Source organism: Oncorhynchus mykiss, chromosome 17, assembly GCF_013265735.2.
Source record: "Oncorhynchus mykiss isolate Arlee chromosome 17, USDA_OmykA_1.1, whole genome shotgun sequence".
NCBI lineage: Eukaryota > Metazoa > Chordata > Actinopteri > Salmoniformes > Salmonidae > Oncorhynchus > Oncorhynchus mykiss.
The window spans coordinates 33,422,777-33,448,074 of NC_048581.1; the positions used below are offsets into that span (position 1 = coordinate 33,422,777).

The 25,298-nt window shown below is 44.0% G+C and overlaps 1 protein-coding gene across 3 annotated transcripts in view; it reads right to left on the bottom strand.

The window, feature by feature from the left end:
- LOC110493763 (signal-induced proliferation-associated 1-like protein 2) overlaps positions 1-25,298 on the bottom strand; it is a 102,757-nt gene that overhangs the window by 9,667 nt on the left and 67,792 nt on the right. For 2 of the 3 annotated variants that reach the window (XM_036949754.1, XM_036949752.1), the window contains exons 9-19: positions 24,743-25,017; positions 21,024-21,239; positions 15,515-15,664; positions 13,689-13,786; positions 12,971-13,068; positions 11,226-11,644; positions 7,495-7,719; positions 4,682-4,735; positions 3,456-3,576; positions 2,223-2,463; positions 208-339 (exon numbers count right to left, since the gene is read on the bottom strand). In XM_036949754.1, the coding sequence (XP_036805649.1) occupies positions 208-339; positions 2,223-2,463; positions 3,456-3,576; positions 4,682-4,735; positions 7,495-7,719; positions 11,226-11,644; positions 12,971-13,068; positions 13,689-13,786; positions 15,515-15,664; positions 21,024-21,239; positions 24,743-25,017 (2,029 nt within the window). The remainder of the gene's footprint in view (positions 1-207; positions 340-2,222; positions 2,464-3,455; positions 3,577-4,681; positions 4,736-7,494; positions 7,720-11,225; positions 11,645-12,970; positions 13,069-13,688; positions 13,787-15,514; positions 15,665-21,023; positions 21,240-24,742; positions 25,018-25,298) is intronic. The other variant, XM_036949753.1, reaches the window with a different exon arrangement.

Below are 25,298 nucleotides of genomic sequence, written 5' to 3' on the forward strand. Positions count from 1 at the left end.
CAACAAAATGTGAAGATTCCCCTTCTGAAGATTCCCCTTTACATCACAACCAAATGGGTACCTGACAAAAACATTCTATACTGTTCTAGGCAATGTTAATTGTTAGCTGGGTAAGCTTTTGGGAGCATCAAAAGGTCAAACAGTGAATAAGTACACAGTTTTGTTTAATGCCATGCGGGAGTATGATGAATCTAGACGTTATATTACCTTCAAAAGCCCTTGCGGCATCAACAAGATGGGACCAGTCCAGGCCAGACACTGCTTCCGGGAGGGGCATCAGACTGCCATCGGCCATTTTGCAGCGGTCGGCCAGGGAGCTGTCAGAGAACCACAGCTCATCTGTAGAGATGAGACAATTCGGTTTAGATAAGTGAGCGACAGCCTCACCGATTTGGGTGAAGGGAACAGTTGGTGCTCCCTCCCTCCTTTCCCTCTCCCCCCCCCCCCCTCCTTTCTCCCCCCCCCCCCCCCCTCCTTTCCCCCTCCCGCCCTCCCCCTCTCCCTCTCCTCCCGCCCTCCCCCTCTCCTGTCTACCGATAATGAGACATCAGTGCTCATCCATTCTCCACTTGGAACACCTGCTCCTGCTTGCAGATTAACAAAGTCATTTTGGGGTTTTATGTTTCAGTAAAAACATACATTTCAAATATACAGTTTAAATGAGATGATACTCTAAACGAATGAAAGATGGGCACTTTCCACCAAATATACAGTTTAAATGAGATGATACTCTAAACGAATGAAAGATGGGCACTTTCCACCAAAGCGTAACACAAACATCTCACACCTTAACAGACATTTTTCAGGCATCTGCAACTCCCCTTAAGCAAATACAATCCACCCTGTTCAATTTGCGAGTCTGCCCCCCCTCCCAAAATGTGAAAAAAATGCAAAACAATTGCAATCCTGCTTGGAAAACTGCCAAGAACACGGTTACTTTTTTTAAAACCCAATGTCACAGTCTGCTGTTGAAAGCTGATTAGAGGACGGAGACGAAGGGGGAGCTTCCCCCCGCCAGACAGACAATTAACCTGCATCTAGGGGACGCCCACAGGGGTCAGCTTTGGCGTAGATTCACACAAAACTAGGCACACAAATGTGTGCATAAAAACACACATACGCACACACCGGTAACTTAATCTCGCACACAGCTGGAGATTCATGATCCTTCATTTTGGTTTCTGAGCCCCCCCCCCCCACAAGACACAGCAACCACATATTCATACACACCTCCACCCTCAAATGTGGGGGAGGGGTATTCCTTTCATAAGGACTGGATTAGCAGCCCCATTGTGAAATACAACTAGTGGTTAGAATGCTTCAACAAAGAACGCAAGGAGGCCCGACAGTGAAAGGGTTAATATCGTGCCTACTCAATGAGCACACACTGGGATGTTTTTCCCAGTGGAAAATATCCAATATCTTACTGTGTTAAAAAAAAAAAAAAGACTAAGCTTTTTAAAATCGGTTTGCATCAATTTAACACCTATGAATTCTCACCTAATACAAGACAGATGGGAAATTGAAAGTGGCATACGCTGTAGCTTTTATGATAGGTCTCGTAAAGTTCAGCTTCAGACTGGCAAGGGCGTTTGCATTTAATTGACCACAATGAGCTCACAGTTAGATATTTTTTATTTCTATGGCCCACTCCTTAATTTGAAAATCAAAATGGCTGCCCCGCCACTTTGTTCCCTATAAAGCTGAGGAATGGGGCTGGAGAAATATAAAAAACTGGCTGTAAATATCACAGTTGGCCTTACGTTTCAGGTGTAGGTGAATGCAGCTTTCCACTCAGCACCATTTGCCATGTTACTACACCTCAGGGGACTTCCATCTTTGGCAGATACATGAATGATTTCGTAACATGTGTTTCCATTCCTAATTGAACGTCCGAATCAATGAAATGTACTCCCAAGGTTTCACTAATATATAATAAGTGTAAAGCAGACTTTGGTACTTTAACACTGATTATAAGGTAAAAAAGGTATTAGTTGAATGTGGTGGGTTAGAGCAAGACTGGAACAAAAGTGTATACATCCTGTAGTTCTCCAGGAGAAAGGTTGTATACATCCTGTAGTTCTCCAGGAGAAAGGTTGACCAACCCTATACCCTCTCAACCATAGAGATACATTAAACTACCCATCTGTTCTATTGAATTCTATGCTCACAACCGACAAGACCTAGCTAGCTAGCCAGCTAGGTGGCGTAGTCTCACTCACTCTTGTGTAGCGGCGCCCCATGGCTGTGGCCGAGGTTCATGCGAGGTGGCAGGGTGCTGTGGTAGGGCCCAGCGGCGGTGCTGAACAGGATATCGTTGGGCAGGGCCTGGTCCAGTAGAGAGCTCCGGGAGCTGACCAGGGACAGGGTTTTCCTGTGGCTGCTGCACAGGCTCTCGTCCGACAGGGTCCGGTACAGGGACCTCCTCGGGGACATGGGCAGGCCGCCAGGACCAGTCAGACTCTGTGGGAAGAGATAGAGAAAATGAGGGAGGGAAAAAGGGTGATGGAAAATTTGGAGACATTTTACATCTCGGAGGGCTGCACAACGGAAGGAGTGATTAAAGCGCCAACTGGTATGTGCTAAACTAGGAAAAAAAACAGCTTGAATCTTCCATAAAATTGGCAAAACAGTAACTTCGGTGTACCACAGTGCCATAAATGAGAGCCAATAATTTCCCCTCAATTATCTGACAATAGCTTCCCTGTGCATAGTAGTTGGTATCAATGCAGGGCTTCAGATAATGATAGACAAATCTTCCATTTATTACAGGAGGATATGTCAAGACTATAGACTATTATGTTGCTGGCAGCCATTTTCTTTCATTCCTGTGATACATTTTTCAATCAGTGAACAAAGAGGTCTGAAGAGCAGCTTGCTAGCTCCCAGATCAAATTCATTTGTGTCAACCCCTTCCCATTCCACCCTTGTTTCCTGGCCAAATTTTCTTCTTCTTCTTCTTCTAATTACCCAAGAGCCTTTGCATCAAGTGGTGGGCTTTTTTTCCCGACGCTAGTCACCATGGCCGGTGGCATTGAACGGGAGACGTCCAAATTAACCTTTCGATAAGCGGGGAGAATCTGTGCTAGGAAAAGGTTAGCGTGAGTCTGGCGCCTTATAACCACCCTTGGTTTTTAATTTCAGTTCATTTGAAAATGGTGCCAGCCTTGATTTTTAATATCACAAGCAATCCGAATGGATTATGTCAAGCGGAGGAAGGAGCCGACTGAAGGAGGGAAGGACATTAAAGCAAGACACTCATTGTCAGAGTGGGGAGAAACGGGGAGCACTACACTAGAGAATCATGTCAGCTCTATGTATTACATGTCTATCGGCAACGTTCCAAACATTTCCTTTCACTGAACACAGCCCAGACAGTATACGAATGAACCAGAGAGTTGGAGTGATAGTGAACTAAGTAGTGTGGAGAAAAACTCGAGGGAGCAGGGGCTCACCTTGCCACGACCCCCATCCTCGGGGGGACTGTCGGGCAGCATCATCTTCAGGAAGGCCTCTCTGGTCAGGCTGGGCTGGACCTGCTGGAGCTGGCCGTCTGCACCCAGCATGGCCCGCAGCCTGCTCCCCAGGGGAGGATGGGGGATGCAATGGAGGAGAGGGAGGAAGGGGGAGACGAAGAGGTGGAAGAGAGAAAAGAAAGTGAGATAGGGTTGAGAGAGAAAAAGGCATAAATGAAGAAAGATGGTAAGGTAGAGAATATAGTGAGAGTGAGAGTAGAGAGAAAGTGAGAGTAGAGAGAAAGTGAGAGTAGGGAGAAACGAGGGAAGAATGAGAGAGAGGGATGAGAAACAGGCAGGGAGAGGGTGTAGATGGGGGCAAAAACAAAGGTAAGAGAGTTGCATTAGAGACAAGCTTCTAAGTTTAATTGAGGTTTCTTGTGAATTGCACAAGGGTAGGCGGAAGGCAGACTCTCCGGAACAAAGAACGTGTCTAAAATAACACCCCATTCCTGGTCAAAAGCATTGCACTACAAGGGGAATAGGGGGTAATTTGTGATTTGCCCACAAAAGGTGAGGTAAAGGAGGGGGCAGTGACACGTGTGGGAGACTGAACAGTAAGAGCAAAAACAGTAAGATCAAAAATAGAAGCATAAAGCTAACAGAAGTAAGACCAGGCAGTACATTACACAGCTCGTTGGGAAGGACAAAATAATAAACATGGTCATAAGAAAGAAGGATACTACAAGAACTACTGTAAAGGGTTATTGAAGGTTGACTCTCAACACACACACACACACACACGGGGGAGTAATCTTTTACAATACGCTGTTCGGAACCAGTCAATCACAGTTCTTCAACTGGAGGGCAAGTAGTTTGGGAAGTAGCTGTTTCCAGGAAAACACACAGAGTGGGGGTGGGGTGTCACGGAAGGTATAGGTTGCGTTGTGTACAGACACCATGCAAGTGACAAAGTGGGCAGATTTATTTTACCACCCCATTTCAACCGGGCTCTGCCCAATATTTATGAAGAAATGATGCACTTAACTTAAAGAGACTTCCACACAACCAAATGGTGATTTGAATCTCAAAGAAACAGGTAAATATTATATCATCCCAATCTTACAATGTCATTTCTTAGTAAATACTATGTAAATAGAGGAATGTAAAATAAAGAGTACATAGAGGTTTATTGAACCAAACAAGGTTCCGTAAAGCTAGTGTACCTGGATCTCAGTGTTAGAGTCTTTAGTAGGAAAGACAATACGCCTTCCACTCCACTGATGTAGAAAACCCCAAGTGAAAAAAAAAAGAGGGAAATAATGGTAATGTACATTGAGATGTAAACAAAAGTTGTACATGGCTGATACGCAAGCATATAGCTGTCAAAATGTCTATGCTACTTAGGAAGAAAATACCTCGACATACCTCAAATGACATTGGCCTTATAACGCAGACTATGTAATAAACCTGTTGCTTTTGTGTTAAACGTTTCTGTACAGGGCTAAGTACACTAACTACTTGTTCTTGCATACCTAGTACAAACTAATTACACAGTTACCTTGGAATAAGGCCGATGTGATGTGAAGAGCGGATGAAAATTCTGCTCTACTCTTGTTATCCTCCACCAACCATAACAATTACAATGAAACCTGTCATGCCATGATATAATATAACAGCAAAAGAATGTCCATGAATGCTATACACAAAACTATGTAGATACCACTTCAAGTTAGTGGATTCAGCTATTTCAACGACACAGGTTTATATCATTTGAGCACACCGCCATGCAATCTCCATAGACAAACAGTGGCAGTAAATTGGCTTTACTGAAGAGCTCAGTGACTTTCAACCTGGAACCATCATAAGATGCCACCCTCGCAACAAGTCAGTTTGTCAAATTTCGACACTGCTAGGAGCTGCCCCGGTCAATTGTAAGTCCTGTTATTGTGAAGTGGAAACGTCAAGGGGACACAACGGCTTAGCCGCGAAGTGGTAGGCCACACAAGCTCACAGAACGGTACCGACGAGTGCTGAAGTGCGTAGCGAGTAAAAAAAAATAGTCTATCCTCGGTTGCAACCCTCACTACTGAGCTCCAAACTGCCTCTGGAAGCAACATCAGCACAAGAACAGTTCATCTGGAGCTTCATGCGCAATGTCAAGCGTCGGCTGGAGTGGTGTAAAGCTCGCCGAAATGCGTTCTCTGGAGTGATGACTCGCACTTCGCCATCTGGCAGTCCAACGGAAGTGGAATTTATTTCCTTCTTAATAAGTTTGAGACAATCAGTTGTGTTGTGACAAGATAGGGGTGCTATACAGAGGATAGCCCTATTTGGTAAAAGATCAAGTCCATATTATGGCAAGAACAGCTCAAAAAAGCAAAGAGAAATGACAGTCCATCATTACTTTAAGACATGATGGTCTGTCAATACGGAACATTTCAAGAACGTTGAAAGATTCTTCAAGCGCAGTCGCAAAAACCATCAAGCGTTATGATGAAACTGGCCCTCATGAGGACCGCCACAGGAAAGGAAGACCCAGAGCGGAGGATAAGTTCATTAGAGTTAATTCCACAAATCAACTTTTAACAAAGCACACTTGTTAATTGAAATGCATTCCAAGTAAGTACCTCATGAAGCTGGTTAAGAGAATGCCAACAGTGTGCAAAGCTGTCAAAATATATTTTGATTTGTTCAACACTTTTTTTGGTTACTACATGATTCCATGTGTTATTTCATAGTTTTGATACCTTCACTATCATTCTATAATGTAGAAAATAGCCTAAATAAATAAAAATCCTGAAATGAGTAGGTGTGTCCAAACTTTTGACTGGTGTTTTTCATGGTTCGGGCTAGGCTCCTTAGTTCCAGTGAATGGATACGTTAACTCTACAACATACAATGACATTCTAGGCGATTATGTGCTTCCAACTTTGTGGCAACAGTTTGGGGAAGGCCCTTTCCTGTTTCAGCATGACAACGCCCCCATGCACAAAGCGGGGACCATAAAGAAATGGTTTGTCAAGATCGGTGTGGAAGAACTTGACTGGCCTGCACAGAGCCCTGACTTCAACCCCATCGAACACCTTTTGGATGAATTGGGACGCTGACTGCGAGCCAGGCCTAATCACCCAACATCAGTGCCCAACCTCACTCATGCTCTGTGGCTGAATGGAAGCAAGTCCCCTGCAGCAATGTTCCAACATCTAGTGGAAAGCCTTCCCAGAAGAGTGGAGGCTGTTATAGCAGCAAAGGGGGGATCAACTCCATATTAATGCCCATGATTTTGGAATGAGATGTTCGACGAGCAAGTGTCCACCTACTTTTGGTCATGTAGTGTAGATGCAGCAAACCAAACTTGTTTTAGCTATGTGCAGTCCCTTCCATCTAAAATGTTGTTTTTATTTTGGGGGCACTATGCCCACTACGGGGGCTGTTTTGTGAACAGAAAAGGTCACACTAGCCGATGGACACTTTACACTAGCTAAATGAGAGACCGTACTCGAGGACTCTGCTTCAACTCCTACTTATTAATAAGATAGGACATGTGTTAAGAGGATTCTGTCAGAGCCTCAGGTCATCAGTGGTTACTTTTAATATGGCTGTCCCCCTTTGTTCAGATCCTGTCTAAAATGGGTAGGTTAATATGGCAGCATGACTTGCAACCTTTTCAACAGGACCAAAGCAGACAGTTTGTCAGCGCGCCATCTTTCTTTCCAGTTCAGTTCACTTAACCAAGAAAGACCCTTGAGGGTCGAAGCCTCGCTTGTGAGGTCAACCTGGCCAAAGGTTAGCAGGAAAGTACTAGTAAAGTTGACAAGCGTACCTACTTGTGGCGTCGTTATTAAAATAGGACGACGGGCTTTATTTCAACGGTTTACTGAGAGTCGAGGCAGAACATTTGTCAGTGGGAGGGAGAAAAAGGATGTGTGGCACCGGCAACTATTATGAGGCTGTAGAACATATTGACAGCGCTCTAGGAGAAAGTTTTATGTCCAAGTAAGAATACAACTCCACAAAACACTGCTTATTTACTCACCTGTAGTCTTTTGACCTGCCCGGATCCACCATTGGAGAGCCATCCTCAGCTTTCTTCCAGCCAATCAGATACTCTTTGCCTGGTGATTGGCGGGTGTGGACGGCAGCATTAAGCCCCACCCCTGTCACCGTGCCACCGGAGGAGACGATGTAGACTTGGGAAGAGTCAACCGAGGTGGAGGTCTTAGGACCACGTTCCAAGGGGCTGCCAGAGTGTCGTGAGCCACTAGGAAAACAAAGACAGAAATATGTGATCACAGTTGGCCAATTACGTCAAATATGAGTGGCTACCAAAAATCCACGGTTTGGGGTCAGTCCATTTTATATCAGTCAAGTCATGGGATAATCAGGAGGAATAATTCCCCTCCCGAATTGAACTGACCCAAACCCTGCTACTCATATCAGTGATTCTCCTCACGATGGGCAATGTGTGGTTCTCTGAGCAGGTTTTGATCCCAACTCCTATGACTCCACTAGCCTACTACAGCAGAATTCATGCCAACCCTGCCTATGCGGACAACATAGTGATGATACGAATTGGGGCATGATGACACTGCACTGGTGCCGCTGGCAGCGAAGGGCAAATGTGTCACACCTCATTAAATGCTGCATTGTGCCCACTGCGGGGGAGGCAGGATCATGCCATGGCCACAGTGAGCCTGCCACAACATGGCAGACCGGTCGTCACCTTTTAGCATAATCTTGTTCCCAAGACACTTTTGCCCCAACTGCACGTCTGGTGGACCAACACATCCAATTCAGCCTTCATTAGCCAATACAGAGAGCCTGGAGAAACTCCCAGCGCACAGGCATTTGTTTAAATCGGCTTAATCTACCAACCAATCATCTCCCAGAACACTTTCCCCTTAACCCTCCCGCGTACACTAGCACACCATAAGCACAGAGCCACGCCTCGCAGTCGCGTAAATGACAAATACTTTAAATCAGTAGAGTACTTCCATAGAATTCTATGGCCACTCTGACTAAGGCCAACTTAGAGTGGTTGATATCCCTGGCTTACATAGGCTGTGCGCAATAGCTGGAGGATGAGGTTACTTTTAGTCTGGTCCGGCAGGAAACTGCGGTTTGGCTCATGCAGTCTGACCTAAAATGGAGAACGTGATGTCACCGCTCAGACTGAAACAGCATGAAAATTAAGACTATATCTAGTCCTATCTGACCCCAAAATGGAGGTACTGGTGTCACCTCTCAGCCTGGCCCAGCAGGAAACCGCAGAGTTGGGCTCATCCCGTCTGACCTCAAAATGGAGGGCAGGAAACTGTAAACTCTGTTATATTTGGTCTAACCCAAAAACGGATGTTGGAAAGGTAACCTTGACTCCAGGCTAATGTGCACAAGCTTGGAGAGGAAGTGCAAAAATAATGGATTGGGAATCTGGTGGGGAGATTCTGTGATGATGACGACATGGTGGTTTTTGCCTAGATGCTGGCTAAGTAGGTTAGCTGGCTACTTTAGCTGCGTCATTATCGATGTTATTGTTGTACCCGGTGTCTATGTGAATAAATGTTTTTATTGTGCAGGCACAGCCTTGCAACAGTTACCTATTTGCCTTACAGTAGTGGACTAGCCATCTGGAGCACCAAAATGGCTAACACTACAGGGAATCACGGCAGCTCTATTTATTACATTACTATCTGCAACGTTCCAAACATTTCCTTTTCACGAACACAGCCCAGACAGTATACGAATGAACCAGAGAGTTGCAGTGAGTGAACCAAGTAGCATGGAGAAAAACTAGAGGGAGCAGAGGCTCCCATTCACGAGAAGTTGAGCTAGCTATAAAGAGAAGTCAGCTTAGGAAAACTCCCAAATCAACATGGAAAAGTAACACCACAACACACAAAAAAACCCGCTACGGTGGGGAAAGTTAAGAGACAAAAAAAAGTCCCTCGAGTCAGATGCAGCCAAATGTAGGAAATTGACCGACTTATTCAGTTGTGCTGCTACTAGTGCTAACGTCAACGTGCATGAAGCCCATGCCAAGGGGGATGCCACAGCCCCTGGACAAGAGTTCTAGCAGAAGTACAGGACAGCGACAACATAGCCGACGATTGTGAGCATAGCACAAGTAAAAGTCAGTGCAGCCGAAGCGGTAGGCAAAGGGGATCCAGGGCAGGGAGGGAGACATGGATAACACAACATCAATATTGGGCAAACTAACTAGGCTAACTAACTAACTATACCAGTAACATGATGCCAGTCAGACAGTTTCTTGATTAGTCATTTCCATAGTCATTTCAAGCCCTATTCCTCAACTTTAGTTGAATAGGAACTACAACATATGAGATTTAATATTTTAATCATATTTGTACTATGTACTTGTGTTTGTTTGAAGCCCTACTATTGTCATTAGTCAAATCCCAATTTATTGGTCGCATACACATATTTAGCAGATGTTATTGCGGGTGTAGTCTTTGACACAGCACAGCACAGCCAACTTTTATTTATTAATTTCATGATGATTAATTCTGACTATAAAGCTATTGTTTCCACTATGTTGCTATATTTATAATCTGTAGCCAAAACTATGAATACAACTGAATTTGTGTGCTGAGCTGGGGTAAAGTGATCTGCTGAGAAAACTACTCTTCCACTAAGGTAGCCAAGGACATTTTTCTATAACTTGCTTACTTACCATTCACTTTACACCCAAAACGCAGGTGTCTTTTTACTGGTTCACTGTGCCGTCTGTTGTAGTGTTGTCTACTACTTTGACATAGTGAAGCGAGCCAGTGCTTGGTCTCACTGAGTATTCTAGCTATTATACATTCTCTGTTTTACGCTCAGGCTTCAGATTGATGGGATATTGGTCAATCATGACAATTCAGGATGTGTTCTGTAGAACTTAAAACAGTCTACAGTATGTGAGTTCTGTAGCACTATAGTACTGCATTTGTGTACAGTAGCTGTGATGCTGGAGGTGGTATTAGGGCCTGGTGTGTGTACACGTGTGTGTGTGTGTGTGTGTGTGTGTGTGTGTGTGTGTGTGTGTGTGTGTGTGTGTGTGTACACACGTGGTGTGTGTGTGTGTGTACACGTGTGTGTGTGTGTGTGTGTGTGTGTGTGTGTGTGTGTGTGTGTGTGTGTGTGTGTGTGTGTGTGTGTGTGTGTGTGTGTGTGTACACACGTGGTGTGTGTGTGTGTGTACACGTGTGTGTGTGTGTGTGTGCGTCGGTAGTGGAATATCCGCGGGCTGGTTGTGGTGGGCCAGTCTAGGTCAAAGTCCAGGGCCGTTTTTTGTCCCAGTCCGTCTCTGCTTACTCATCATGCCAATGTGTAATGTGTGTACATGCCTAGAGCAAAAACAACTCACATCCAATAATGACAGACATTGAAAACAGGCGCAGTTTGACATCACATTATGAAGTGTCATTGGGAGTGGTTGAATTGAAATGAAAAGGTACCAGAACTGATTTCAATTGTACAGTACCAGGGTTAATTTTAGAGTGAATATTCTACAATATAATCTGATAATCAAGCAGAACAACATTTCAGATGCTGGTACTCTGTATTGGTGAGCTGTGGCCACAATTCAAGCACTGGTCACCGGTCAGACAAAAGGGATCCAGTCAGCCTCTTGGTGTAGGGTGAAGTTACCCCTAGACGCTGATCGTAGGCCAGTTTTGCAGTTTCCCCACTAATGGACTAGGGGACGGGAAGCTGATCTTAGATCTGTACTTAGGGGAACTTTATCTTGGAGCTACACCTTACCTGGACATGGAGGAAATCTCACTCAGGTCGCCCAGGCTCCCGTCCGTTACGTGCCCAGCCGAAGTGGCCTGGGTGCTATAGCCTTGTGACGTCAACCCTTCTTCTGGCGTCCCCGCTCCGTGGTAGCCCCCCGTTCCGGAGTACTCCACTACCCACTGCTCCCCTCGGGCATCCTGGGGGACTGGTCGGCCGGCCGAGACCCCCGGTGCGCCACCTCCGCTGCAGCCAGGTAGAGGGGGAGGCGGCGGGGGCATGCAAGTCGCCGTGTCGATGCCACTGTCGGTGGACGCGCCCTTGATGTAGATGAGGCCCAGGGCATCGGGGTCCATGGGGTCGCCAGAGCCGAAGCGCTTTTCGTCGCTGCTGCCACTGGAGGCATTGCTGGAGAGAGTGTTGCTGCTGGAGTGACTGGAGCCAGACTGGGAGGTCAAACACAACAGTAGTTAGTGGTTAGCGGCATTCATTTGTGTCTGAAAATTAACGGTCAAATCCTTGCTTCCTCAGTCCTTGCTTCCTCAGTCCTTGTTTCCTCAGTTCCTCTCAAAGCGTCTTGGAATAAAGGATCCAAGACCCCTCCCTCAGACCTCCAATGACCTTCGAGAGGAATTGAGGAAACAAGGATTTCGGCAACTAGTAAATTAAATTATTATTAAAAAAACAATGATACATAAGCTATGTATCCTTACGCCACAATTCAATCAAATCTAAGATAAAAGTGGAAATACACATTGTGGGTTTATTCACCGGTTCGGGAATATATTAACCGCTTAAAACTTTAGAATTATGGAATTGGGACCCTGGAAATGTTTGGCAGCCTTTACAGTGCATATGAAACTTTAATGCGCTCTGCATAGGGAGGCAAATACATTCTACCTCTCTCATTCTACCTCTCTACCTCTCATCAGCAAAAGCATCAGCATCCCCTCAAGCTTCAAACTTTGCAATATTTTTCCAGGGCCAATTGTTGGGATGCTTCCTCACTCATAGTAATATTAATGAAAAAAATGATGCACATGAATCGACATTCACCATGCGTCACCATTACTTTCAATACACAGATTTGGTGCGGGGGCGGGGGGCAGGAGAATAAATCAGAGGCGACAGCAAAAGCGTCACCACCGACAAGGGTAAGCTGACCTAATCTAGCCTGGTCCGTCAAGGACGAGAGGAGGCGGGCCTCGTTCCCTGCAGACGTAGCACTACACACCATCGTACTGTGTCGGCTTGGGGCTGTATGGGTAACCGAGCCGTTCTCTACTGCTAAGTGCGACCCTAAAGATCAGATGACAATACGTACGGTATCATGGCCTATCATGGCCCATCTGTCAAGGGTGTCGTGTTCCAGTTCAAACCGACCATGCATGCTGCTAGAAGGGGATAAGGTGTTCTGGGAGCACATAGGTAGGTCTACCAAAGCCTTTGTCGATTGACGAGGCAAAGTCCTATGGGATATATTCACCAAATGGCCATGATGTTTTGTCATTGGTTTCATACGAAACCAATGAAACATATGATTTATTTATTTAAAGGGTCTTACAACTAACTGATTTTGTCCTGAAACAGTGTTACAAGACATACTTCCCATTGACGCTCAAATGTAGGCTATTACATGAGATGACAGACGCAACAAACTAACCCAAATCCAACATGACAAGAAAAAAGCATTACATTGTAAAATCAAAGTCAACCAGGCAACCCTTATTAAACATTAAAATAACTAACTCTTTCAAAGTATGAGTACTCACATGTTGGTATTTATTGGGGGAGTCCTTTGCTCCTTGTCTCGGCTGGCTTCTCTCCCTCATGTTCAGAATCTTCGTGGAGGGATGGTGCCACTTCGCCTCTGCAAAAGAGGAAGACAATTTGTGATATAATTATCTCGTTAAAATACTCGTGGTACAATTTCTACAATACTGTCCACTAGAATTGATGTCAGGTCAACTCTTCATATATTCAGGACTTGAACTGGGTCATATTCACTATGAACCAAATGGAAGCAAACAGATTAAAGTGGGGAGGGACTACCTGAATGTGTCCAATAAGAAACGCATGTTTTCATTTCCCATTGCAAAACCTTTTACTACAGTGTGAACTAATGAATATGACCCTAGTTGCCATTACTGCCATTTTTTCAATGCAGTTCCTGAAATTCCCCAAAAACGAATTGGAATGGCAGTTATTTAGTCATTCTATTTTAAGGTACATGCTATGAAAGCACATGTCATTTTTTGACATCACAACATGACACGTTTGGTAAAACTTTATGTGAATGACAATCTTGAATCTGTAAGAATGACAGTTAATATTGCTTTCTGTTTTTTCTGTCTCCAGCTGACCTTTTTGCTGCATTTCTACTGACTGGCGAGTCTCTTTCATAGCACAGTTGATGATATTGGTGATTACATGATGATGCTTATGATGGTGATGATGACGATGCTGGTGATGAAGAAGAGTAACCCATACCTGCTGATCTGGTCCTCTCCAGCTTGGGCTCCCCCTCTCTCCGGCCCTCTCCCTCCTTGTCGCTCGGCTGGTCCAGGTGCAGCGCAGGTGACTGGCATCTACAGGTGCCCGAAAGAAGAACAGGACATAAAGCTAGAGGTATCAGCAAACTGGTTTAAATCTTCAAAAGAGGGAGGCAAGATATGACGTCTTTGTTGAACATTCTAACCATGAAGACAGTCAGTCAGTGACGCGCAGGTCTGCCATTTGTTTTGTTGTTGCCCAAACAGACTCAGTTTTTTTTTCAACTGACCCGCAACTGCATGATCTAATGTAGAGCCGCCAGATCCTACCACAGGGGTTGGCAAACCTGGTCCTGGAGTGACCCAAGCACTTCATGTTTTTGATTTAACCGACCTGGAAGACCAGGTGTTTTGAATTTAGGCAATAATTTAACTGCCCAATTACCTCAGTTGGTAAGGTGTGGTACCTAGTTGGAGCAAAATCCTGCAGTATCTGCGGCACTCCAAGAACAGGGTTGCCTACCCATGCCTTACCTAATCACAACTGTATCAACTTTCAATGCTAGAATTATGTCAAATGAGAATTGTTATCCTAAATCATGCCTCAAAGAGAACGCTAACCAGCATATCATGGCTCCCAAACATTACAATTGAGAAAATGGGTTTAAATTAATCTTCTCCCACAGCATCCTCAATGCTTTGCCATTGATTTGCATTGGAACCTTTAAAGTGCATTGTAATCCTTATCCACCCCACTTCCTGCTTTTCGCACCACTGGCCATTGTTTCTCCTCACCACTTGGCTAGTCACACTGAGCTATTTCAAACCTTTCCCTTGGCGTGTAACAGTATCCGTTAAACTGTGGCTGCCCAGACACATTTCCACAATGTGTCTCGATGCTGTGGGGATATTGAAGGAATGCCTTGCAACCTGAGAGCCAGGGTCCGGCTGGGGCCTCTGGCCTGGCGACTATAGACTTGTCTGGACTGCAGAAGGTCAAGGAATGGGGTCCTGGAAGAACCAGGATGGGGGGGTGGTAATGGCATTGTTCTGTCCTAGATAGAGGAGACGGCCTATCATATGACACGCGACTAGTCCTACTACATATACTGAATATATGGGTCACTGTATTGAATATTTACACTATGCTGAATATATGTAAAGCACTTTTTGACAATGGCAGAGGTAAGTGGTTTTAAAATAAATGGGATTGAATTTGATCGATTCATATACACTATTGGTCATTGTGAATGCTGAACAGTTATGAAAATCGCTTTGGATGAAAATGCTAAATGACCATAGTATTATTATGGTCCTCTTTCTGTATAGATTATGTGCCATCTATGCACATGTGGGGATAGTCTGGTTTAAGAGGGTTAATATGTAGACTGTTGCACTTTTCATATGCATTTTAATTGTGCATTATGCTGCGTTTCTATGTATTATGCTCTTTGACATGGACTTGATTATTTTGAGGAACGTAAACATCTAATAAACTTTGATTTTGGACTGAACTATCCCTTTAAACTGATAGGTGGGCGGGGTTTCTACTTTTGGCACTATTCCATCGGCACCATTGCCCCAGACAAGCTCAATCAAGCGCAGATACAGTATTTGAATATTATTGTATTCAAACCCAGTCTGCTGTGTATGTAACTCTCCATCGAGTGGCGAGGCATGAGGTTGAGTGTCTTAAAATGTACACCATAGTGGTCCTTAAATATACACCATAGTGGTCCTTAAATATACACCATAGTGGTCCTAAAATATACACCATAGTGGTCCTAAAATATGCATCGCAGCGCTGTGCCCTAATGCACTTACCCGTTAATGTATCCAGCCTTCTGGGACCAGGTGCCACAGGGTCCGGGGTCACTGGACGTGGACTGGTTGCTGGGGGAGCTGCAGTACAGTTGTCCAGGTTCCCGACTGCTACAGGAGGCCGTAGGGGATATCTCATATTCCTGCAGTACCCTGAAAACCACAAAAGAACGTTTAGGGGACGTTTAACCAAACGGACCTCGACCGCCAAAGTGCCCCACCTGTAAGGCTACAGCTTCAATGGCCCTGTTGAATGGAAAGGGTTAGTTGTTAGTTGGATTCTCGAAAGGGCTACACACTCCAGGTCTAAGGAAACACTTTGATTGTACCGAGCAGACAAAACTAAATTGCCCACTGGGTGGGTCACTTTGGATAAACACATCTGCTAAAAACGACCATATTATCACTCATGTTATTCACAAAGAGCCTTCGTGACAATGTCAGGCGTGTCAATACAACTCATCGCCTAGCCTGGACATATGATAAACGTGCCCCTGATGTTTGTTTGTTTGTTTTGTGTATCATCATGTGCATTGTGCCAAAAGGTCAAATCACACAGTGTAGATAAGATGTTTTATTTTTTATTATTCGATACTGACAAATACAAATAGTAGGTCAACCATTAGACAGTGACGATAAATAGTAACTGGACTACTAGAATCCCATCCATTTATGAAGAGTGTTTGAGGAAATACTAGGGGAACGTAGCGTAAGTACGCAGTTAGGCCAGGCGTTATTCTTAGCCTGAACAGACTGTTCCAAGCCTCCGTGAGAGTGGGAGATGCTTGAGCCTCCGACTCGTGAAACTCGACTCTCCCGCCGGCCCGAGAGGAACGCTGAGCCCTCGAAAAAAAACACAGAATCCCAGATCATATGGAAAAGCTGAGATGGGATCGTAAATGTGCAATGGGTAAGCGATCATAATAGAGGGAATATATTGTAGGGCAGGGAGGAAGGGATGAGGTGGTGTGAAAGGGAGGATAATCTTGCATATTCAGCAGCTTTGGAGCAGGCCTGCTTCACAAGGCGTTGGCAGCTGCAAATTGGAGTCCCACTCCCTCTTAATTAGCTGGCGAAGCTCCAACTAGGAGTGGAAGCCACAAAGTGTTTGAATTCAAACAACCCCCACACAAACATGTGCAGTGTCTCCGTGTCGTTTCCCTTAGGAAAACATGTCACCTTAATGGTTCCATTGTACTACCTCAGAGTCTATCACGTCTGTTTTTTTCTGTAGAACCCAGACAAAGTGTCACATATGACAAATATGGTATGGTAAAAGGGTGCGGGAAATGTAATGTTACATGAATCATAACCCAGAAACCGGTTTCCATATGTCCTGCTGGTAATGGTGTGGTGACTCCCGGTACGCTCCACAGTGTTAACAAGAACCAATATGTTACTATATCAACTGGTCTGGTCTGAAAAGTAGACTGAAAAGGCTAGTGTCTTGGAAATAGGTGGTCATTTTAATTTTGTTACTCATTATGGTTTGATTTTCAAGAAATTTCAGTGACAAATGAAAATTATAACTTTGTTCTAAAAGCTACCCCCATCTAAGTGTAGCTCACAAGCGCTAACTAAAACCCAAATAAAAGGACAATGACTAGTGAGTCAGGACTTTAGGTTCACTAAAGCCTTAGATGGAGTTTATCAAAACACACTGCGCTTTATTATTGCCAACAATTTTCGTACTCATCACTGCATTCTCTACCAGAAAGTTGGTTGGCCCTCTGATGTCACGTAGGTTGATACATTGCTACATTCTCATTTATAAAAGCCCTTTTACATAAAGTCCCACTGTACCTAACATAACATTACTAAACTTTAGACACCCGGTCTCAGGGATGGTGAACTCTGGAAATTCTGCTTTTATAGTTTTCTTGCACCTTATTTTGTGGAACAATTGTTAAAATGTTCTTAAATGTGATGTTCTGAGGCCTCTAGGGCAATCCAGAAAGCTGATTGAGGACCTCATTACTGATGAACGTGTTTTTTTTTATGACCGTGTTTTTCTTTCTGCTTGAATTTTGTATTTACATTTTGATGTGGGTATTTTCTGGAATTTATGTAATTCAGGGTCTCATCTGTAAAAGAGATCATGGTTTCAGTATGAATCCCTGATAAAATAAAGGAGAAATAAATGCATCATTTGGTGCCAAAGCAGGGTTGACATCTTAACTCCTGACATCTTAAGTTTAATGAGAGAAATATCAGACACCAGAAGAGTGTGTAGCGAAGCAAACAACCTATTTTGCTTTAAAAGTATACAATTACCCAACAATGAACCTCTTCTGTGTGAAGTGCAGTCCATATGAAATGCCCATGTCTCCAAGAGAGCAACGTGTCTGATAAGAACAGTTTATATGGTTGCAAACAGGTCTATAATATACACAGACTGAACAAAACATTAAGAACACCTAACACCTAATATTGAGTTGACCCCCTCCCACCCTTCCGTCAGAGCAGCCTCAATTCTTCGGGGCATGGACTCTACAAGGTGTTGAAAGCGTTCCACAGGGATGCTCGCCCATGTTGACTCCAATGCTTCACACAGTTGTGTCAATAAGGGAACATAGTTTTCACCTGGATTCACCTGGTCAGTCCATGTCATGGAAAGAGCAGGTGTTCACAATATTTTTGTACACTCAGTGTAGACTTGTACAGTCTTTCATACAGACATTTCCAAGGACACTCCAATCTGAAAATAGAGATTTCACTCCTGAGAGGACAATCTATGCCAGAATCATTCCTGTGAAACCATTGACTAGAAGGGAATCACTTCATCTCAATTTTCCGCCACGATAAGGAAAAATGACAGCCAATAGGCTGTGCTTTTCTTTTGACAAAAGGTCAAACTCATCCCACAAAAATGCACTACTCCCACATATACAAACACATACCGGTATGCTTGCATGCACACACACAGTTGTCACACAGTTGTAAAATGATATGCACACACTGATTATGTGAAACACCACACATACGCATGGCAACACACGCGTGTTCAACCTGATGTACCCTTGCATAGCTGACATGTAATGCAACACTGCCCAAAAGACCAGTGCTGAGGTAGCCTTACTGTCGCTGTGTGTGTGTGTGTGTGTGCGCGCGACGATCGGGGACAGACCACAGCAGAGAGGCAGTGCAGGGCTGCAAACAAGAGCCTCAACACTCAGGAGCTCAATAAAACATTCACATGCCTTGACACCCTGCTAGCGAACCCCACAGCCCCCCGCCCTCAACCCCTCACCAACTTCCATGCTGTGTGCCAAGTTCAGTAACAGGGGCACAACACGGGAGGTCGATCCACAATACTTATAGAAAAAGTAGATGCTTATGGAGTGACATTGGTGCCAACAAAATTAAACATTTCATAATACAAATTCTGATAAAAATTCTGTTGCCACTAAAATCACTCCATAAAACATGACAAAACATATGGGCAAAAACGAGGAAAAACCTCAAGTCTCTTCTGTTTGTTTTTCTGTTAGTATCATATCAAGTGCCAAAGAGTGCTTATCATCTACATTCAGCATTGATTCAGTTGTTTTTTTCTAGTTCTGGTACTCACTGTGTGTGCAAACACCATCTGAAGCAATGGCTGTGAGAAACACTGCTTTAAGTATCGTAGCTACAGCATGTTAGTTGGAATTAGAGCTGGGTCGAGTTTATTAGGGATCAACAGTAGAAAACGGACAAACCGGGATGTTTTACCTAGACTTGTCAAATAACAAACCCCATTCCTGTTTTCCATTGCAAATCGTTGTAAAACACTCCGTTGCTTTCCCTAATGAACATGCCCCTTCTGCCATCTTGTTTTTCTTTCCGTCAGAGCAGTCTCAGTTCCCCAGTCATGTATTTGCCACTTAATTTTATGCTAATCACATTACAAAAACCTTGACCTCATTATGCACGGCCTATGCTAATGTCGTGCAGTGTCAGTGATACTAAGGATAGAAGTGCCATTGTGTCCGTCGGGAAAATTATACAATTTCACTAACAAAAACAGGTCAGCAATGAGTCCAATTATTAGTAAAGGTCCTTGGGAGGAGTCAGACATGATTGGTCAGAAAATCTGTATATGTATATGAAATCTGAGTGACTCTTTATACCAAGCAAGGAAGCATGTTTGATGTAATATACACTACCATTCAAAAGTTTGGGGTCACTTAGAAATGTCCTTGTTTTGGAAAGAGAAGCATTTTTTTTGTCCATTAAAACAACATCAACTTGATCAGAAATACAGTGTAAACATTGTTAATGTTGTAAATGGCTATTGTAGCTGGATACGGCACATTTTTTATGGAATATCTACATAGGCGTATAGAGGCCCATTATCAGCAACCATCACTCCTGTGTTCCAATGGCACGTTGTGTTAGCTAATCCAAGTTTATAATTTTAAAAGGCCAATTGATCAATAGAAAACCCTTTTACAATTATGTTAGCACAGCTGAAAACTGTTGTTCTAATTAAAGAAGCAATAAAACTGGCCTTCTTTAGACTAGTTGAGTATCTGGAACATCAGCATTTGTGGGTTCGATTACAGAGTCAAAATGGCCAGAAACAAAGTAGTTTCTTCTGAAACTCGTCAGTCTATTTTTGCTCTGAGAAATGAAAGCTATTCCATGCGAGAAATTGTCAAGAAACTGAAGATCTCGTACAACGTTGTGTACTACTCCCTTCACATAACAGTGCAAACTGGCTCTAACCAGAATATAAAGAGGAGTGGGAGGCCCCGGTGCACAACTGAGCAAGAGGACAAGTACATTAGTGTGTCTAGTTTGAGAAACAGATGCCTCACAAGACCTCAACTGGCAGCTTCATTAAATAGTACCCGCAAAACACCAGTCTCAACATCAACAGTGAAGAGGTGACTCCGGGATGCTGGCCTTCTAGGCAGAGTTCCTCTGTCCAGTGTCTGTGTTCTTTTGCCCAGCTTAATCTTTTGTTTTTATTGGCCAGTCTGAGATATGGCTTTTTCTTTGCAACTCTGCCTAGAAGGCCAGAAGTGATGGTTGCTGATAATGGGCCTCTGTGTGCCTATGTAGATATTCCATAAAAAAATCAGCCGTTTCCAGCTACAATAGTAATTTACAACATTGACAATGTCTACACTGTTTTAAATGGACAAAACATTTTATTTTCTTTCAAAAAACAAGGACATTTCTAAGTGACCCCAAACTGTTGAAAGGTAGTGTATCTCAAGTTTCCTTTGGTGACAAACTTTGAGCATGATTATGAGTGTCAAAGGCAGGGATACTAAAATCTGGTCTCCAAGTACTGCTGCTCTCCAAGTACTGCTGATGTAAATTCTTCTGATAAGCAGGGACTGATTAAGACAGTGCTCGTGAGTGGAATCTCTAACCAACCAGTGACAATGAGTTTACCCTGTTCGAAAAGAAAACCGGCAGCACTTTGGCCCTCCAGGCTCAAATTTGAGTACCTCTGATCTAGGGCGTTTGAACTTGGAACTATGAGTCAATGAAGATGGAGGTGGGTGCTGAGGTGTACCTGGTCCCGTCCTGTTGCTTCCTGTCGAAGGAGGTGCTGCGGGAGATGGCCCCCTGGGCGTAGTGGAACATCTGCTGCCCGGGGCTGGGGCCCTGTGTGGGGGAGGCCCGGGACATGGACGGGCCGCCACCTGGGACGGTCGAGACGCGGTGCCAGCCGGCAGCCGTGGTGGTCTTGTACTCCACCACGGGGACGCGGTACATCTCCGAGCAGCTCCTGATAGAATAAATCAAAAGACACATTAGCAATTCAGCGTCTTACAAAACAATCTTAAAACAGTGAAGTACATGTACTAAAATTATACTGTAAGAGTATGAGTTGGTGTTGTTACCGTGTTATTAAGTGCATCTAATGTAAAACGTGTGAATCCTCTTACTTGCCAAATATGTTATACTGTAAGTCAATGGGAGCTTTAAGTTGAGATTTGGCAGATGGACTGCATTTTAAGAGTTAGGTCTTTTGAGATTTTTCAATGCCCGTTACATTTTTCCACAAACCTCACTAATTGATACGTCCATTTCCAAACTGGTTTAGCCTCGTTCCACCTCTTTCTTGCTTGATTTAAATGTCAGAATACAGTATTTACCCAATATTCTGAGTGCAATCTCCCATTGCATTTGGGACCAGTCACTGCTAACTTGTGTCCAACTTCATCCCAATTTACTGCTACTTTGCTACAGTTAAATATGTTAAACATTTGCTGATGGATATGAGCTGCATTGACTAAGCCTGTGGCCGATTGATAACATTGATAACAGCCGATTGATCAATAACACTGGTATTAGTATTTTATTTGGATCCCCGTTAGCGGTTGCGAAAGCCGCAGCTCCTCTTCCAGGGGTCCACACAAAACATAACATTAATAGACAACATTGATTAATTTAACAAGCCCATTAGGTCATGACTACAGAGATCATTAGCTTTGAACTAGCCAAGTCCCAAAAGTCTGGGTTCCCAAAATGCATCCTATTTTCCTATTCTGAACAAAAATATAAACACAACATGTAAAGTGTTGGTCCCATGTTTCATGAGCTAAAATAAAATATCCTAGAAATGTTCCTAAGGATAATGTTCTCTTTCACCCTGCTTGATTCCTGTTAAAACATGATTTGGCAAGTCTCAAGTTCTCAACACAACAGTTCACCAACCAACCCAACAACTACCTTGGAATGTCCCAAAAAAATGGCACAGCACGAAAACCCGGTCTTGATTCATACATGTTGGCCCAGTCTCAAATGGCACAGGTCCATAGGGCTCTGGACAAAAATAATCACTACGTACACTGAACAAAAATACAAATGAAACAATGTCAAAGATTTTACTGAGTTACAGTTCATATAAAGACATTTTTTAAATAAATTCATTATGCCCTAATCTATGATTTCACATGACTGGGAATACAGATATGAATCTGTTGGTCAGAGATACCTTAAAAAAAAGGTAGGTGCGTGGATCAGAAAACCAGTCAGTATCTGATGAGTTTACATCATGCAGTGCAACATCTCCTTCACATAGAGTTGATCATGCTGTTGATTGTGGCCTGTGGTATGCGGTCCCACTCCTCTTCAATGGCTGTGCGAAGTTTCTGGATATTGGCAGGAACTGGAACAAGCTGTCATATACATCGATCCAGAGCATCCCAAACGTGCTCAATAGGTGACCTGAACACTGAGTACGCCAGTGCCATCATAACTTGATTGATGCGACGGCTAACATGTCCCGACATGTCCTTTTGAGGCCTTTTATGCATTCTAGTAGAGTTAAATAGTTACACACACACACACACACACACACACACACAGCGGTCTACGACACTGCATCTCAGTGCAAGAGGCGTCACTACAGTCCCTGGTTCGAATCCAGGCTGTATCACATCTGGCCGTGATTGGGAGCCCCATAGGGCGGCCCATAAGTGGCCCAGCGTCATCTGGGTTTGGCCGGGGTAGGCTGTCATTGTAAATAATATTTTTTCTTAACTGACTTTAAATAAAAGGTTGCACACAGACACACATACCAAAAAGTTATTTTGGTGGAATTTAAGTGTGTCCCCATTACCAGTAAAACATAATCCAAACCTATTTATTTCACTTACTTGCTGTGCTGTTTCATTGTACATTTGTTCAGTCGTTTCATTCTCAACCAGGATTTCATCATACATGTCAAGCAGTGAAGTTTCAGCTCTCTGTCCGTCCATGATCTCTTCCTCGGTGGGCACTGTCACTGTGTCCATTTCTATCTTGTCCAGCTGTGTATGTAACATTTCACGTAAACCCTGTTTCATGTCTGCATCGAAGTAGCGGTCCTTGTACCTAGCATTGAGCATGGTTGCGACACAGTAAAGAAGCTCAGAGAGAATACCACCGAATCGCTTATTCACAGCCTCGAGTACTTTTGTACGTTTTGACCCCACGGTCTGTGTTGGCAGTTTTGTTGAGCAGGCGTTTCAATGCCATGACAGAGGGTATCATGTCTGCTGCAAACGCAGTTGAGCTTATTTCTCGAGTGGCGCTACGAGTTTGTTCATGTTTCCAAGTTTCAAACATGTTCTCAAATGCCATTGAAATGGCAGTAGCGGTATGAGAACCAGCACATTCTTGAGCATGCAATGCAGCTTTCCACAGTACGACATCCTGGTCGGCCCATTGTGCTGTCAGACTCAGCATGCTCATGGGACTGACATCGCTGGTCCAAATGTCAACTGTGACATCCATAGCAAGTAGCATAATGAGATCCATTATCTTGGCTTTAATGGATTTCGCCTTTGAGTTGTCTCGCTGAAATCTTCTTTCAAATGACTGCTCAACTTGAACTTGTTTAGTTGTTGGAAGTGTGCACTTAGTATTTTTCTGCTTTTGTTCTGTGTAGCGCTGTATTTTCATGGCGTCATTACGTCATCTACTTACGTTATATACGTATGCACTTCAGCTTTGACATTGGTTTTGCACATTGGCCTGATGTCTAGTTTAACACCGATGCCGATGTTGGCATTTTTAGCTAATATCGTCCGATTCCGATATGCTCACCGATATATCGTGCATCCCTAATTTACATCCCTGTTAGTGAGCATTTCTCCTTTGCCAAGATAATCCATCCACTTGACAGATGTGGCATATCAAGAAGCTGATTAAATAGCATGATCATTACACAGGTGCACCTTGTGCTGGGGACAATAAAAGGCCACTCTAAAAATGTGCAGTTCTGTCACACAACACAATGCCAGATGTCTCAAGTTGAGGGAGTGTACAATTGGCATGATGACTGTAGGAATGTCCACCAGAGCTGTTGCCTCACAATCACAGACCATGTGTAATCACGCTAGTCCAGGACCTCCACATCCAACTTCTTTACCTGCGGGATTGTTTGAGACCAGCCACTCTGACAGATGATGAAACGAAGGAGCATTTATGTCTGTAATAAGGCCCTTTTGTGGGGAAAAACTCATTCTGATTGGCTGGGCCAGGTTCCCAAGTCCTATGCCCACCCATAGCTGCGCCCGTGCCTAGGCATGTGAAATCCATACATTAGGGCCTAGTGAATTTATTTCAATTGACCAATTTCCTTATATGAACTGTTACACAGTAAAATCGTTGAAATTGTTGCATTTTAGCGTTTACATTTTTGTTCAGTGAAAGAATAAAACAATGCTTGGGACAGATGTTTTTGTAAGAGCTATTTAGCTTAGTTAAGTACAAAGAAGGAGGAAGTGGTGTTTAAGCTACCTCCTGGGTGTGCCGTCCTCATGGGGCTGGACGATGACCACACTGACCGTGTTGGACGTGCGCAGCAGGTCGATCATCTGCTCGTGGGACAGTGTGGCCACGGCCACCTTGCAGATCTCCATCAGCCGGCTGCCCGGACGGAGACCCACCTGCCAGGCGAAGCCGAAGGGCTCCACGTCTGCCACCACACCCTCGAAGTTGACGTGGAATCCCAGCTGGCCCAAACCGTTTCGCCGGAGGGTCATCTCCACTGTCTCGCAGCCCCGGGTGACAATCTAGGGCGACATGACCAAGAGAGTAAATTTCAGCCTACTTTGATCTGATGGCTTTATTAGGGTTTATCCATGTTGGCAACTGTTTTGAAAAGTTATGAGCATTACCTTATAAGGCCAACCTTTACCCCAGTTAAAGTTGCTAATTACTACCTCTCCGTGAGGTTGTGGTTTGACCTAATCCACACATATACAAAACCTTAACAGCACTGAAGCTGATGAGAACTTAAATTATTATCCCTTTCCATGATAAAGTTGGTTGAAAAGACTAAGGGCTCCATTCA